General features: G+C 40.9%; 2 protein-coding genes across 2 annotated transcripts; one reads left to right on the forward strand and one right to left on the reverse strand.

Moving 5' to 3' along the window:
- Position 1: 1 nt before the first annotated feature.
- Positions 2–11,899, reverse strand: gldc (glycine dehydrogenase (decarboxylating)). Its single transcript, XM_033972190.2, has 25 exons — positions 11,456–11,899; positions 11,287–11,365; positions 8,859–8,994; positions 8,421–8,585; positions 8,270–8,347; positions 8,045–8,192; positions 7,633–7,829; positions 6,818–6,914; positions 6,596–6,701; positions 6,378–6,517; positions 5,640–5,720; positions 5,467–5,564; positions 4,768–4,852; positions 4,648–4,689; positions 3,942–4,084; positions 3,519–3,594; positions 2,661–2,786; positions 2,428–2,577; positions 2,086–2,198; positions 1,771–1,912; positions 1,557–1,668; positions 1,376–1,471; positions 1,097–1,269; positions 934–1,014; positions 2–691 (listed from the first exon to the last, which is right to left on the reverse strand). Exons 1-25 carry the CDS (start codon positions 11,738–11,740, stop codon positions 551–553), a joined length of 3,090 nt encoding a protein of 1,029 aa, XP_033828081.1. The 5' UTR covers positions 11,741–11,899; the 3' UTR covers positions 2–550.
- Positions 11,900–14,452: 2,553 nt separating this feature from the next.
- mboat4 (membrane bound O-acyltransferase domain containing 4) lies at positions 14,453–15,761 on the forward strand. Its single transcript, XM_055224252.1, has 5 exons — positions 14,453–14,574; positions 14,647–14,871; positions 15,001–15,087; positions 15,118–15,661; positions 15,750–15,761. The coding sequence occupies exons 1-5, from the start codon at positions 14,453–14,455 to the stop codon at positions 15,759–15,761; spliced, it is 990 nt and encodes a 329-aa protein (XP_055080227.1).
- Positions 15,762–15,878: the final 117 nt, after the last annotated feature.

Genomic DNA, 15,878 nt, shown 5'->3' on the forward strand with positions numbered 1-15,878 from the left:
ATTAAAATGTCAAAATGTTTAATACAGATATTATCAACAGACAAAACAAGATTAGAAAAGCGTTTAAAATTACATTAAGATTATTTTTCATCTAGGCCTAAATGTCCAGCAAATGTCAAGTTTCAAAAGTATTTAAATGGTCAATATCATTTGTCCATGTTGAGATTTGTAGAAACAGCAGGTCAAGGCAGTTACAGGACAGAGGCACCGGGGCATGTGCCTAATGTGTGAAGCCCAACGAAAATAAAAGTACAGGAGTAGAAGGGTGCGCTGCACTTTTGGTCCATTAAAGAGTCAGTGTCATTAGACCAAACCCAGTCTAGTGTCCACCTCAGACATTAAACATGTCACCCAACAATTTCAACAAATGAAGTGCTTTTGTGCATCAACTCTAGCTGCTCTTTGCACAGGCTCCGAGATGAAATGTTTAAAAATAACCCTGCTTTTCAAGACGAGAGGACTATTTTCCAGTTATCACATTGTGACTTTTGGTGTTTTTAAAGTGTGTGGGCGTTCTGCGAGAGCCCTGATCTCTCAGACCGAAGCTCGTCTATGAGGAGGCCCGTTTTTCCTCATATGGAGACTCGTACGCCTCCATCGGTGGGCACGTGCACACCAAATGCTGATCACCGTAGATGTCATCAATCCTCGAGATGGAGGGCCAAAATTTGGTTTCAGGCTTAATGTAGGGCTGTGAAAAAAGGGGGAAATGTTACACAACAGTCTGAGGGACAGTGCAGAGCTAATTGTTTTTGTTAATAAGAACTTTCAGCTGCACTTTTATAATTTGGTGCATTGTGTAAGTGCATTTCATGTGCACCAGTTACATGTTACCAAGTTCTCACCACTAGAGGGCGACAAACACGATATTTTTAATGGAAGACCAGCCCTTTAAATACAGACAGTCAAATTAAAGACAAAAGGCAAACCTACCAAAGGGAACGCAGCAAATTCTCTGGAGTATGGCCTGTCCCAGTTGGAGGCGGTGATGCAGGCCAGAGAATGAGGGGACATCTGAACACACAAAGAGGAACATTTCAGAATAAAAGACCAACAAATTTCATCAGTACATTTGGGAATTCATTTTCAGACTTACTTTGAGAGGGTTGATCCGTGAATCCATCCTTCCTTCCTCAATATCTGCGATCTCCTGCCGAATCGCAAGCAGAGCGTCACAGAATCGATCCATCTCCGCTTTGTCCTCAGACTCTGTGGGCTCGATCATGAGGGTCCCCGCCACCGGCCAGGACATCGTGGGGGCGTGGAAACCTTGACGACAGAAGGAAAACAACTAGTAATACAGAAGCATGGTATTCTAATGCATAAGTACAACAAACAAAGTAAACGTAGTATCATATGAAATATCTCAACTCACCATAATCCTGTAACCGTTTGGCCACATCAACCGCTTCAATATTTGCACTTTTCTTGAAGGGTCTCACATCCAGGATGAACTCATGAGCTACAAAACCTGTGTAAACACAATAAGACACTTCTTTAATAATACGGATGACACCTATAACCATCTTTATAAGTCAGTAACTTCATTTCTGTACCTTTCCTGCCCTTGAAGAGGATCTTGTACGGCCCCTCCAGCCTCTTGGCCATGTAGTTGGCGTTGAGGATGGCCACCTCTGTGGAGTGGACCAGTCCTTTGGATCCCATCATCTAAATGTTAGCAGCCAAGCAGCGGTACAGATAAATATCATTTAAATACTGTGTGCATGGATAAAAATAAAATGAAAAATGATTAAATGAATGTGATCTGACCTTGATGTAGGCCCAAGAGATGGGTAAAATTGCACTTGAACCCCATGGAGCAGCGCTGATCGTGCCCAGGGAGCTGCTGCTGTTCACAGAGTGCATGGAAACAACTGGATGGCTTGGCAGAAAAGGAGCGAGGTGGGCCTTTCTGCAAAATAAGCAGCAAAGAGTATGTCATTTCAAACTAAACTATGAAATAAATAACATCTTTCTGCTAAATACTGCCTGAGTTTGCACTTGGAGGCAAATTAAATTTATTTAAAGCAATTACTTAAGTAGATTCCCGCTGTAAATCTATGCAGAGAGTAGATGAAGACCTACACTCCAATGGGCCCCATGCCAGGTCCTCCTCCTCCGTGAGGGATGCAGAAGGTTTTGTGCAGATTCAGATGAGACACATCAGAGCCATAATCTCCAGGACGACACAGGCCCACCTAAACAATACAAGGGCAGTTTCTTCTGTGCATTAGCCTCACCAACATTTTAAAAAGATATAAAAAATATATTTAACAGTTGAACAATGAAGTGAAATCTGGAGACTTTACACAGTCTGTAAATGATGTTCTTAGCTCAAACATTTATGTTTTCTGTTTAAGTGATAACAGCTTCACACTTAAATTATAGTTATCTACCAAACTAAATTATAGTTCCATGCAGACGTACCTGGGCATTCATGTTTGCACCGTCAAGATACACCTGGCCTCCATTCTGATGAATCAGCTCACACACGTCGCCAATGTGCTCTTCAAACACACCAAAAGTGGATGGGTAGGTGATCATCATGGCTGCCAGGTTTGTTTTGTGTTTATCGACCTGTAAGATTAACATTTATTTTATTTATCATATGTCACCGCATCAATTATTTCAAATATGAAGATGAATAATGTGAGCGTCACCAGAGCTTTGAGGTGTGCAAGGTCAATGTTTCCATCTTTGTCCACCTCCACCACCTGCACCTTCATCCCTGCCATCTGAGCACTGGCCGGGTTAGTGCCATGTGCAGATTTAGGGATGAGACAAACCTGGAAAAATATATAATAATGATATATTTTTATTTGTGATTAAACTAAAGAAAAAGATTTCTTCATCCAGCCCCTTGCATGTGTCTGTGTCAGGACAGTGGATGTTGTGTCAACTTTAGTTTTACAAATACAGTGAACAGATCAACTAATTAACAAAGACTTTAAACATGTATTACCTGAAGGCCACTTTAGCTTAACTAAATATACCTAGACTCTTGACCCCATCTTTACAGGATAAAATTTTATCTGGCCACCGCCCACCAGAGACTAATATGTAACCTGCACTGGTCATTAATTGATTTGCCCTTTACCAACTGGGTCAAATGCCTTGTGGCTGTCAAAGTCTTAAACCACCAAATATGGCACCTTGGAGGCAGGAAGCCTATTGTGGATCATAGAGTCTGCAGACTTGTGTTTGCACAAACTTGTCAGTTTGGACCTTGACTGTTTCAAAGGATCAGTTCACTATCTACGGCATCTGTAACAGAGCCATTACAACAGAGCGCAGGAAAATACAGGTGTCGGCCGTTTTTAATCTATTAGAGCTTATCTATGTCAGACTGCTGCATGTCAGCACTCAACACAGGAACTATTTTAATGCTAGAAAAAACAATCTGTCATGTCAGTGATCATCTGAAGCTGGACAAATTATGCAACTTTTGGTATTTATTGTGGATTTCTTGATTCTCGACTGCAAACATAAATGTATGACTTTATAGAGATGTCACTTACAGTTCTGGAGCTTTCTCCTTTTGAGTTTAGATATGCTTTGATTGCAGCTAGACCAGCATATTCTCCCTGAGCACCACTGAAAAACAAGGAAAACACTATTTTTTTAATTTCATATACACTTAGTTCAAAGACCAGCTAATGACATTACAAAAAGAGGAGAAAAAGACGGGGTTAAACACACTGTATGATAAGTGTGGGCCAATGTAACACAATGTGACATTCATAAACCCACAGATGCTGATAAAAAGTGAAATTGCATCTAACAGGCTAAACCTTTTTACCATTTTAGTCTTAACCTCTTAGTTTACACATGTAACAATCAAACGTCAGCCTCTTATGAAGTGAAAGTTTTATTCTGATACAGTGTCGTGTGAAATATGATGAATTGACTTGATTATCATCCGTGACACTAACAGCATTTACCTGTTTGGCTGGAATGAGATTTTGTCGTAGCCCGTGACTTCACAAAGGTCACGCTCCAGTTGTCTAAAGAGTTTCTGATAACCTTCCGCCTGATCCAGTGGTACAAACGGGTGAATGTTGGCAAACTCTCTCCACGTGATGGGCTGAAGGGAAAAAGAAAATCTCCCATTCATCAAAAACATTTAACATTTATTCAGTAGCGCTTTCCTTTAGAGCACAGAGTAACTTAAAGTGCACCGTCTTTACTGGTGGAAATAGGACACAATCTTTCATGCTCTACATTTTACATAGATTCAGAAAACATTAAACATACGACGCAAGATAAATGGAATTATGTAGTTAAAAAAAAATAAAATGGTTTTCACTTCAGAGCTGAGCCTTGTGCAAAGCAGTGATCAAAGCAAAGGATGGACATTTTTAAAATCTAAAACAATTTGGAGTTATTTTGAGTTTATCTTTTGTTCACTGCAATCCCACATGTGTCATACATATAAAATATAGATAAACATAAACATAATATATAGGGAGAAGCTTGACCATTGACTGAAGGCATTGCAGAGGATGAAAAAACTTATAATGACAGAGATTTTTGAATGGAAGCAGAACTTATAATAACAAGACCTATAAAAATCTGAAACTGCACTATTAGGGTGAAAACCATTTTGTCCAGTGTCCGTTATATCGTCAGTTTCTTCTGTGTACTCACCATGAGCTCTGATGAACTGTTTAGCTTCATGGTGCAGGACCCCTTAAAAAAAACAGCATTATATTAATTATTATGATGACATTGACCGTTTAGTGGTTTGTATAAACTAGACTCACTGACCAGGGGTATCATGCTGTGCACCAGAGAAATGTCCTTGTTCTCCAGGCGTTTCATGTATCGTACGATGTTTGTCTCAGAGTGGTAACTGAAAACGGTAAACAAATCAATATCAACAGCTTTTTATTGTAGTGATTCAGTAGTTTCTGCACAGTGACACTCGACTCTACTGTACAATAGCAGTAAATCAAAGGAATTTTCAGGATCACGATACATCGCGGGAACAGCTGAAGCATAAACGTGTTGTTGAACATGATAAGTCTGAATTTATAACTGCAATAAAGATAAAGACACTAAATTTGGCGGCATGAAAGGATTACGCAACGTCAGGAAATGAATAGGCCCATTAAAAATGCTGTTTGTACATATGTAGTAGTTGTATAGCCTACATAATTTACTTAGAAAAACAAAAATATAGAACAGCAGTTATGAGCAGACGACTAAATCTAAGTTCACTCATTTTCAGTCAAGTTTAAGTTGTGGTCTCATTCCTTTATTATTAAGCCACAATTAACAACAATATACTGTACGCAAAATAAAAGTCGACTAAAACAAGGTACAGCATGTGACTATTGCACAACAGGAAATGCCTTCTCACTTAAATAGGATAGACAGGGAAGAGAAAGAGGAGAAAAGTGCATCTGTGACAAACTAAAGGCTCATTTACTTTGTGCTGTTCAGAGAAAATAAAAACACACGCACCTATTAAAGACCTGGTGCAGCAGATACTTGCTGGTTCTTTTGAAAGGACTTCCCAAGATTCCTTTGACCCTCTCCCCCATTTTCTCAGCAATCAGCTCCTAAAATGTTCACTTTGTATGAATGCAACGTTTAATATTCAAACGAAGCAGCGTCCAGTGGTTTAATTTACTCACAGCCGATGATTCACAGCCGAACACCCAGAGCAGATCGTCCAAGTCTCTCTCAGTCACGGTTTCATCCAGAGAGACTCCCAACTGTAAAGATGGAGCATTAGAAATTAATTCCAAAAGCAAATGAGCAGAAATAAATGCTGTGTGTAATTTCTTGTATAACACCAAAATGTTTCCTCTTCAGAATTTATACGACCGTTTTTATTTTACGAGATACGTTAATGGATTGCCCGAACGCAGTTTTCAGAAACGTGCAGCGTCTTCAAACTGATACAAAAATGCAAACCACTCAGAAAAACGATGACACAATTTCAAACTTATCTTTTACGATTAGAGCAAAGTTAAATATAGCATTTACAGAGTTTTCACTGATATAAGGTTGCAAGGTCCTTCTGACTAATCATCACAAAAGCTTCAACCTGTGAAGTTTCTGTTTCAGAGGTTGTACAGAGACTTTTACAGTTGGCAGCGAGCCCAAGATAAACTACACCAAAATATATCGCCCTTCACTTATTATACTGGCACTCTTGATGTCATGTACACGGGTCATTTAGATTTGGAGACAGGACTGGAGTGTGTCTGGTCAAAGAGCGGCAGAACAGCTCCGTCTTTCTCCACCCACCGACGCAAATGGAACAATCCTCCACACAATTTCTGAATCTGAATGCAAAAGGGCACATTTCCACCCATGGGACATTTGCTTATGTGTTTCTAAACTCCGACATTACAGGACGGACTCACCACTCCTTCGCTGTAGAGCCTGAGGTTTATTTCCCTCTGCTCCGCTCGCTCCAGGATGTCTTTGGCTGCCACTCCACAGTTGATCTTCAGTGTATCAAAGAACATGTCACTGTGCAACCTGTGTCCTGCCCTTTTCAACCCTGAAGTCACATAAAATGAAACAATTCAACTTCCAAAACAAAAGGTAAACAATGCAATGCAAAAGTGATCATTTTTACCTTCAGCCAAGATCAATGTGGCGTTATGAGTCCTCTCTGCGATGTGTTTGAGGCCCTGAGGTCCGTGGTACAGGGCGTACATCGCAGCCATGTTGGCCAGCAGAGCCTTAGAGGTGAGCAGAAAAAAACAACATTAATCTGATTGTAACAGAACTAAAATTACCATGTTACTTGCCCATTTTGAACATTTAACTGGTTTGATTAAAGTGATAGTGACCATGCCTGTGCAGTGCAGATGTTGCTTGTGGCTTTGTCCCTGCGAATGTGCTGCTCCCTGGTCTGAAGAGCGAGACGATACACCTCTTTACCAGCAGCATCCCTAAAACCACAAGACAATGACACATTTACACGGGCATAAAAATCAGATAACACGAATATTTAGAACACAATAATAACATCTGATTATTGCTTTGCATTTACATGTTCAAGAGGAATAACATCTTTTTTCAGAGTAAATGTTTTTTGTTATTTGGAAGTACAATGAATTTTAAAATGACTAAAATGATCCTTTTGTCATATTCAAGTGTTTTTTGAATAATTTTTCTTGTCAAAACTGGCACAGATGTGAACTATGAAAGAAATCAGATTCCTCACATCAGAAATAATATGATGTTTCAATTATCTGATAACTCCAGAAATCAAATAAAGATAAATTCAATTTCATCCCGAGAGCCAGAGAGCTGCGTTGGAAGCACTGAATGCTGCACAGAGAGTTATTCAGCGCTCCCACCACCGCCCTCTAAAGGTCATCCGGGTTTCATAGAAGCACACTTACATTTGTAACTTTCAGTTTTTGTATTTATGTTGTGTTTATGTAAAAATACCCCGTGTACTATGAAAGATTTTACAGATGATTTTGAGGTCAGCTAATGCCAGACATCAGACATGTTCAAAATCTAGGTTAAATATATTTACATCACCATTCCTTCCTTTATCCACTAATCTTTTAATCTGCTGGCATGAAGCTACAAATCATCATTTTACAAAGTCCCGTGAGGCCGTTTTTGTGGACATTTACACTGTGGGTTGTACATTACCTGGTTACGCCGACCATTCTGCCAGGCATCATCCGCACTAGGTTGTCTTTAACGGCAAAGAAGGCGGCGTGTGGACCGCCGTAGCAAAGAGGAACCCCAAATCTCTGAGAGCTGCCCAGCGCGATGTCGATTCCAATCTCTCCAGGAGGACGCAAAACACACAGAGCGAGGAGGTCTGTAGCACAGCACGCCAGGGCCTGGATCAGAAACAAAACATCCACGTGTGTCTAGATATACTCCACAACAAAACATTTTCTCCACGCTTCTTTCAACATAGACAAAGCAGGTTTATTTCTATAGCACAATTCATACAAAGTTATTCAAAGTCAAAGTGCTTTACAGAATAAGAAAGACTTTAAAATCTCAATACAACAAGTCAAAACCTAAATAATGATGGTAAATAAAAGCTTACCCCTGCTTTGTGAGCCCTGTCCACGAGAGCGGTGAAGTCCTCCACTCGACCATCAGTGTCTGGATATTGGAAAAGCACGCCACTCACGTCCTTCCCGGAAAAGTCCATCTCATGTGGAAGTTTTAGCACAGTTTTTACGCCAATATAACTGAAGAAATTTAAAAAATTAAATTAAAAACGAACAATAACAACAATGATTCTAATCCATGTCATTCTTCTTCGTACTTGGCTCTCGTCTCCACCACTGCAATAGTCTGAGGGTGGCATCGCGGGTCAATGTAAAATGTCCTTTTTTTATTCTGCCTGCAAAATATAAACAAAGCGTTGGTCATGTGCAAGCTTCATACTCTTAATTAGTGCTTTGGGCTGAAGTTACCTGTGGCAGAGCTGCATTGCCTCAGCAGCAGCGGTGCCTTCGTCCAGTAAAGATGCATTAGCCACAGGCATCGCAGTAATGTCACAGATCATGGTCTGGTAGTTAAGGAGGGACTCGAGACGTCCTTGGGAGACCTCAGGTTGATAGGGCGTGTACTGTGTCACCCTAAAACAAGTTCAGAGGCATTTATAGAAAATAACCTGAAGCATGGTATGGATTACACAATTATCAAAGGCCTGGTCTCAGTTAAATTAAAGGTAAAGTCAGTCAACAAAAGTCTGTAGAAAGGACGATTAACAGAGCTCACAAGACAGGCCTCCCCAGAGTCACAAGAACAAAACCACGACATTCACAGGTTCATTAACTGTAAATGAGAAACCCAAGCTTCCAAATCTGCTTGCGGTTTCTTTTAGTGAAAGTTGATTTAAGAGCGCTCACCATCCGGCGTTCTCCAGGAGGTTACGTTGAATTGGAGGAGGGACTGAGCAGTTGTAGTAGCCCATTCCAATGTACGAACGCCAAACCTTGTTTTTTGCAGCAATCTTCTGTAAAGTATCCAGAACTTCATTCTCACCTAAATGAAAGGCATTAGTTTAGTAGTAACAAAAGAAGGACATGAACATAACATGGGCTAAAACATTTAAACACTCGAGGCAAACACGGAACAAAACAAGGATAAAAAGTGTAATAAAATTAAGCCATAGAAACAGGTCTTTAACTTGTGTACATGTGTTCACTTTGTGCAACCAAAACACATCTGCCCAGCTGTCTGTGACGGTAAATGGTGATTTCACATTTGGCCCTGTTACTGGGAGCTCAGCTAATTCACAACGACCAGATTCCAGTGGCTGCTTTCACTGCCTAGCAACTCCAAGGAATGGACAATGCAATCCCGCTGAACCATGGGCCCTGACTACTCCAGTTTTGGGAACGCGAAATGCATTTCCAGACGAGGGGGGTTGACTGAGACTTTTGCTTAGTTAGAAGCATTGCACTTTTATAGCCACTGCGATCTAAAATAAATCATATCAAAACAATGGTCCTTTGTTACATGTATAAACTTTATGTTAATCATTGAAAGATACACCCACATGTTCAGTTGTGTCAATTTGTGTTATTTTGGGGTTCTCTCATAGAATCCTGGGCACTAAAGTGAGGTAAAAAGACGTATTCAATGCGGTTTTAGAGCCATCCAGGAGGTCTATTGTTAAAGAGAGAATCCCGAGCTGGCTTTTCAAACCAAAGCTCTCCAAAGCTGAACAAGCAGAAAAGCAGCAGAGCCTCAGTTAGTTCCTTCAGTGTAATTTGTTGAATAGCAAAATGTGGATCATTGTAGAGATAAATAATCGTTTTTGGAGTCACGACAATTACTATATCAACTTATCGTTCAACATATGAAACCTGGAACAAGAGATTCTGGGGCTCAATATGTTTCGTGTGCACAATTTCTTTGCAATAGTGGGGAGATTTTTGACATTTTTATCTAATACCGCACGATTTGAGGTGTAGAGGGTAGAATAAGTAACTTCAGTTGCTAAATCATTACTTCATTCTGCCATTTATATGTTAAAACTTGTGTCTTTTAATGATTCTGTAGATTTAAAATGATTTTTTAAACCTTACTTTGTGACACTGGCATAAAGTAGTTACAATATTATCGTAAATCACAATATTCTTCTGTAGGAATAGATTCTGCTTCAAAACATGTTATGGTGACAGGCCCATCAGTTGTTATAAGTTGTTGCTAATGTACTAAAAACCGGTTCAGTGCAAAAGCCTACAGCGTTTGATTATAAAGAAAGATGCAATAAATTCAGCTTCAAATCGTGACAAGCCAATTAGATGTTTCTACTGCACTAAAAAACCGGTTGAGGTGTAGCCTACAGCCTGTGATTACTTAAGAAAACTCAAGTCCATACCATAGGTAGGCTCTTCCCTCAAAACACTCCTGCATATTTCGTGAGTCTCAACACGTTTTACAGTAGATAAGTCACGGAAAACTCATTCTGTCAGTCGTATTTACACAATGTTGTACTTAATCTTAACTTTTTTAGGTGGAAAACACTACATTGGGGGTCCTAACGCCATGAGATTACTGTCGAGCGTAGTAAATTACAAGTTGTTGCAAAAAGTCAGGCATTTGTCAACAATGTGGATATGTCTGTCAATGTAAACAGTGCATGAAGCAATGACTGAACTGACTGAACACAACAGAACAGCAGGACGTGTGACTATATGATGCATTGTGTTTGCATTTGGAGATGTGTGAATATCAGACATTACATTCAAGTGTCATGCGTTTTCTTTTTTTTCCCCTATAGTCCTAAATTGATGCATAAAACACTGAATAAGCCCATTTCAGATTATTGATGTGTCACAGGGCATTTTTCTATAGCCGTGGGGGGTTGTAGAGCAGGACATAATAATAAAACACATCCATGTAAATCCTCCACAGCAGAAGCGCGCACAGGGCACCTTATTAGGAACCCCCTCTGCTGTGATGTAATGTGGACGTTGGAACCAGATTGAACTGGACTTGGGACTGGAGCTCAGGGCAAAACGTTACACTCCAGTTATCATCCTATGAGCATCGGGAGATTGGTGCCGCTTTGCAAAAACAACTCCAAATATGTTCAAAGGAAGACTTAACGCAGCCAGAGCGCGCACAAAGAGGAGGCTCAACCTACATTTCAGACGCGCACTTGGCTGGAATTGTGGTTATGAAATCTGTGAATAACATCATTTACACAGGCCAACTTCATGAAATGTGTTGTTTTATGAGCTGCTCCATCTTAAACTGCATTTTCTGAGATGTTTGACAGAACAGAGGTGATGAGTTTTAGGATGTTTTAGGGAATAAACTTACAAATGGGATCATCCATTTTCAGACTGCGGTGAATGCGGATGGAAGATGGGACTGTGTTTTCTATCAGCTGATCAACAGACTAAAAAAAAAGAAGAGAACAAAGCAAAAAAAAAAGATGCAGCAGTGGAGTAGGATAAATAAGAGACAAAGTGTTTAACGCAGCTCATACCTCGAGTTCCAGGGTGTCCAACATCTCTCTCTTCTCCCGCTCACCTGGACCAATGTGCCTTTCTGCAAAATCGTCATGTCTGGGCAGTATCCTCTCTATCTGTCTGGAGCAGAGGGCAGCAGACGTCCTCAGACCCCGGGTTGCTGAAGTCAGGGATGCCCCACTGTTGCCCATCCTGCTCTGGAGTTTCCAAACCACGCGGCTCCTGCTCAGATGCCTACACGGTGCTCTGGGATTCACGCACTTGGCCAGGAACATACCCCAGGACTTGGCACAACTCTGCATCTTTAAATCACTTCCTAACGACAATTGTGCTCAAATTGGTGAAGGCAGCTCCCTTCCCACACTCGTTAGCCGAGTTTATTTCCCTGGTGACACGAATGCGCTTCTCTCTGCCAACTCCAACTCCAAACTGCACATTTTATACGGCCCCACAGTGGCTCAAACTCCAGCCAATCAGAGGCGAGGCCCGCGGTGACGCGCTGACGAGCCCCGGTCAGACAGCTGCGAAACTTTACTCACGTGCCCTGGAGAGAGTCCAGAGTCAGGTGTGTGGACCTGGACCACGCTCAGGATCTGAGAGTCCCAGCAGTAAATAGGTTAGGACTAAATTTAGAAATTGATTTCAGTGAGAAACCAATTTCTGTTCTCAAGCCTCTGATGACCTCACAGCTGCTTTATTGTCTGAACATAACTGATTTTAAAAGAAGTGTCCCAGGTAAACCAGTTCAATAATCTGAACTTTTTCAAATGCAGAACAACTTAAAAATCCATCCGTTTTCTTCCGTTTATTCGGGGCCGGGTCGCGGGGGCAACAGTCTAAGCAGCACTCCTAGACTTCCCTCACGTCCTCCAGCTCCTCCAGTGGGACCCCAAGGTGTTCCCAGGCCAGAGAGACATAGTCCTTACAGCGTGTCCTGGGCCTCCTTCCGGTGGGACATGCCCTGAACACCTCCCTAGGGGGGCAACCAGGAGGCAGCAGGAACAGATGCCCGAGCCACCTCAAGTGGCTCCTCTGGACATGGATGAGCAGCGGCTCTACTCCGAGCTCCTCCGTGTGACCGAGCTCCTCACCCTATCCCTGCAGAGGAAACCCATTTCAGCCGCTTGTATCCGCGACCTTGTCCTTTCGGTCATTACCCAGAGCTCATGACCATAGGTGAGGGCAGGAACGTAGACTGAAGTAAATCGACCGCACATGCTGCTTCACGCTTGGCCTGCCAGTACTTGTCGGCTGCCTCAGGAGTCCCACAAGGCCCCCCCTTCACCCCAGGCGCTCAACTGTCGAGAACCCACCCCAGGCTTGGCTCCAGGATGGGGCCCCAGTATCACCAGTCCAAGTGGCATAACTGGCCTTGCTGTGTTACTCAACATGAAAGACTTAAACATGAGAGCTGCTAAAAATTATTTCTATTTTATGATTATCTCTCACATAGACTATCGTTTAACCACTTGGTCTCTCGCCCCACAACACTTAAAACCATTGAAAACCTCTATAAAAGAGGCCTAAAAATACATGACTAAAAACAAACATCACACCACCACTGCTAAAGGAGGACATTAAATATAAAGACAATTTAACAAAGACCACATGAGTTGCCACCAGAGGTGAACTGTGACCCCCACAGACGGCCCAGCTTTGGTCAGAATGTATCTGTCCAGGGTGGGAACCTGTGGAATAGTTTAGTGTAGTAGAAAGAATGTCCCACGTACTGTTCTTTTAAAGCTCAAATGAAAAACTGGTTATGGTCAACCTAGATTTTCTATTGAGACATATTTGTATGAGCAAAATATGAAGGTTGTGAAATAATGGAGAGTGTGTTAGGAATGGATTGTGCAATATTTTATTTGTTTGGGCCTTTTGTGACCCCAGCCCTCTGGGACAACCAATGGAAATAGCCTTTAATCCCGTGTGTTTACATTCATGTTGTATCATGTCTGTCCTTTAAAATGCATTGTCCCATCAGATAAATACCTTTGTCCAGACACCTTTAAGAGCACGTGCACTACATCATTTTTCTGTGGAGGGTGGACCTCTTGTTCATCTCCATGGGTACATTATTTTGTCTGGAAATTTCCATGGTATTACAATTATCCCTCTCCACGGGTCAGATCTGTGGAGAAGCAACATTGCTCTCTGTAACACTGCAAAGTTTATTTTAAGCAATTAAAACACCTGTAATTTTATAAATCCACGAGAGAAGTTTAATTCCAAACTGTGGATCACTGGTGACAGAGGTGAACACCCAAAGGCCCAGGTACTAACTATTAAAAAGTCTATGAACGTCAGACAATGCCCCAACAACTTTATTCAACATCAAGCTTAAATTCCACAGTTTATAATTTGTTTGCTCATTTATTTGGTTTGGTAAAATCCTGAATAGTGAATAGGTCTTTCATCATTTGAAGATTTGTGTTTCTTTCAAGGAAACAAATGAATAAATAAAATGTTTTGGTTGCATGGGACATGGGATTTTATCTGACTATGTAATAAAAACATAATTATGTTCTGGTTGGGGTTCTGAGATGCTTTGATAGAGCAGTTTGTTTTGTTTTTGTTTTTTCTGACTTCTATCCCAGATTGGTTTGGAAGCTGAAAATAACCTGCTAATCCCATTTACATTATTCATAGACCTGACTGTTATTTTACCCTGCACATGGGCTGCACCTCAGCCTGCAGCAAACACGAGATACCACACGTACACACGCAAAATTATTAATGGGGGTTAGTATTGATTGTAGAAACATACACATGCCGTTGTCTCAGCCTTTATTCAAAGATAAGCATTCAGATATTACACAGAGTAAACAGGCAACAGTAAAACACTGTTTGTTTCCAAAGCTGCTAAAATATGAAGTGAAAAATATTTGCTGTAACCCAGTTACCATGTGGTGTATCGGCAACTTAACACACAGTGTGTTTAGTGTTATCAGAGGATACATCTGGCATAAAAAACACATCCAGTGCACAGTGCAACAGCAGACTGCACAGACAAAATGTCTTGGCTGAACTGGTTCTGGGATGAACATCAACTGTTGTTGCAGCAATGCTTTTCTATCCCTTTTGGATTTTTATTTTACTTTCTAGCAACATTTGGCTTTCTATCCTTGAGATGCAGGTGTGTAGAGCATAGTTTCTTTCAAAGAGAACTGTAATTTTCTATTTTTTATTTTTTTATCACTCCCGACAGGTACTTGTACATGTGCATTGGAGGATTTATCCTGGCAGTGATCACAATGGGAATTTATAGTATTCTGCTGTTTACTTCAGTCTTCATTTTTGTTGTGCTTGTTTGCACCGTGGATCATCGCTCCATTCACAAATGGGTGTTTGGAGTCCAAATGTTATGGCAAACACTCTGCCACATCTTTCTACAGTACGAGGAATTCTACCAGCCACAGCTTTTCAACTTGAGGTGTGTTATTATAGCATGTAATGTATAATGTACGCCTCCTGGTGTTCAGATTTATCACTGCAATGTTAAAGTTGTATATTTGAAGAAAGCAGTGTTGTAATGACTCAACAGTATATTCTGTTATTGCAGGCTGGTGTTGGCTGCGTCTTCATTGATGCTAATCACACAGAGAGTTACCTCAGTCTCTATGGATATCCAAGATAGAAGACTTACACTGTCCCTAAACGGTTTATCCCTGAGTGAAAGCTATGAAGTGCTTCTTCCGGTCATCAGCTATATTCTTAATTTCACAGCTTTACTGGGTGGACCTTTGTGCATATTTGCTCATTTTGTTTCATTTATTGAAGGAATTGATGTAAATCCACCACCAAATCCATCATGTGTAGTCAGTGTTAAATTAGTGCAGGTGTTTTTACTAGAATATCTAAGATACAGTTTTCTGCTAATTGTAAATTATACATACAATTCAAACTTAATCTATGGGGTCATTAGCATGTGGGCAATTGCAATGGTTTTAAGATTGCATTATTATGCTCATTGGCAGATAAGTGAATGTCTTAATAATGCTGCTGGACTTGGGTTTTGTGGGACAAAAGCTGGCTGCACAGACTGGAGTGGACTATCTGATGGGGGCTTTTGGGTAACTGAGTCTTCAGTTTGTATATCTGAGTTTGCTCGAAGATGGAATGCAACTACCGCAAATTGGTTGCGTAGACTGGTTTATAAGAGATGCAAATATTTTCCTTTGCCGTTAACTTTTGGCTTTTCATTGTGGTGGCATGGGCTGCGGGTAGGTCACTGTATAGGCTTTTCAATTTGGGCAGCAACTGTAAATGTAGACCAATACATTCAGAGAAACTGGTTGCCAAAACTTTCAGCAGCTTGGATGAAAGCCATATGTGTTTCTTTGAGTTGGATTACTACTCAAATTATAATCACCTGCATTGTAATTATAGTAGAATTTAGGGTTATCAGGCTTTGAAACTGTGCTCATGTCAAAAATATGA

This window comes from Periophthalmus magnuspinnatus, chromosome 9, assembly GCF_009829125.3.
Source record: "Periophthalmus magnuspinnatus isolate fPerMag1 chromosome 9, fPerMag1.2.pri, whole genome shotgun sequence".
Taxonomy (NCBI): Eukaryota; Metazoa; Chordata; class Actinopteri; order Gobiiformes; family Gobiidae; genus Periophthalmus; species Periophthalmus magnuspinnatus.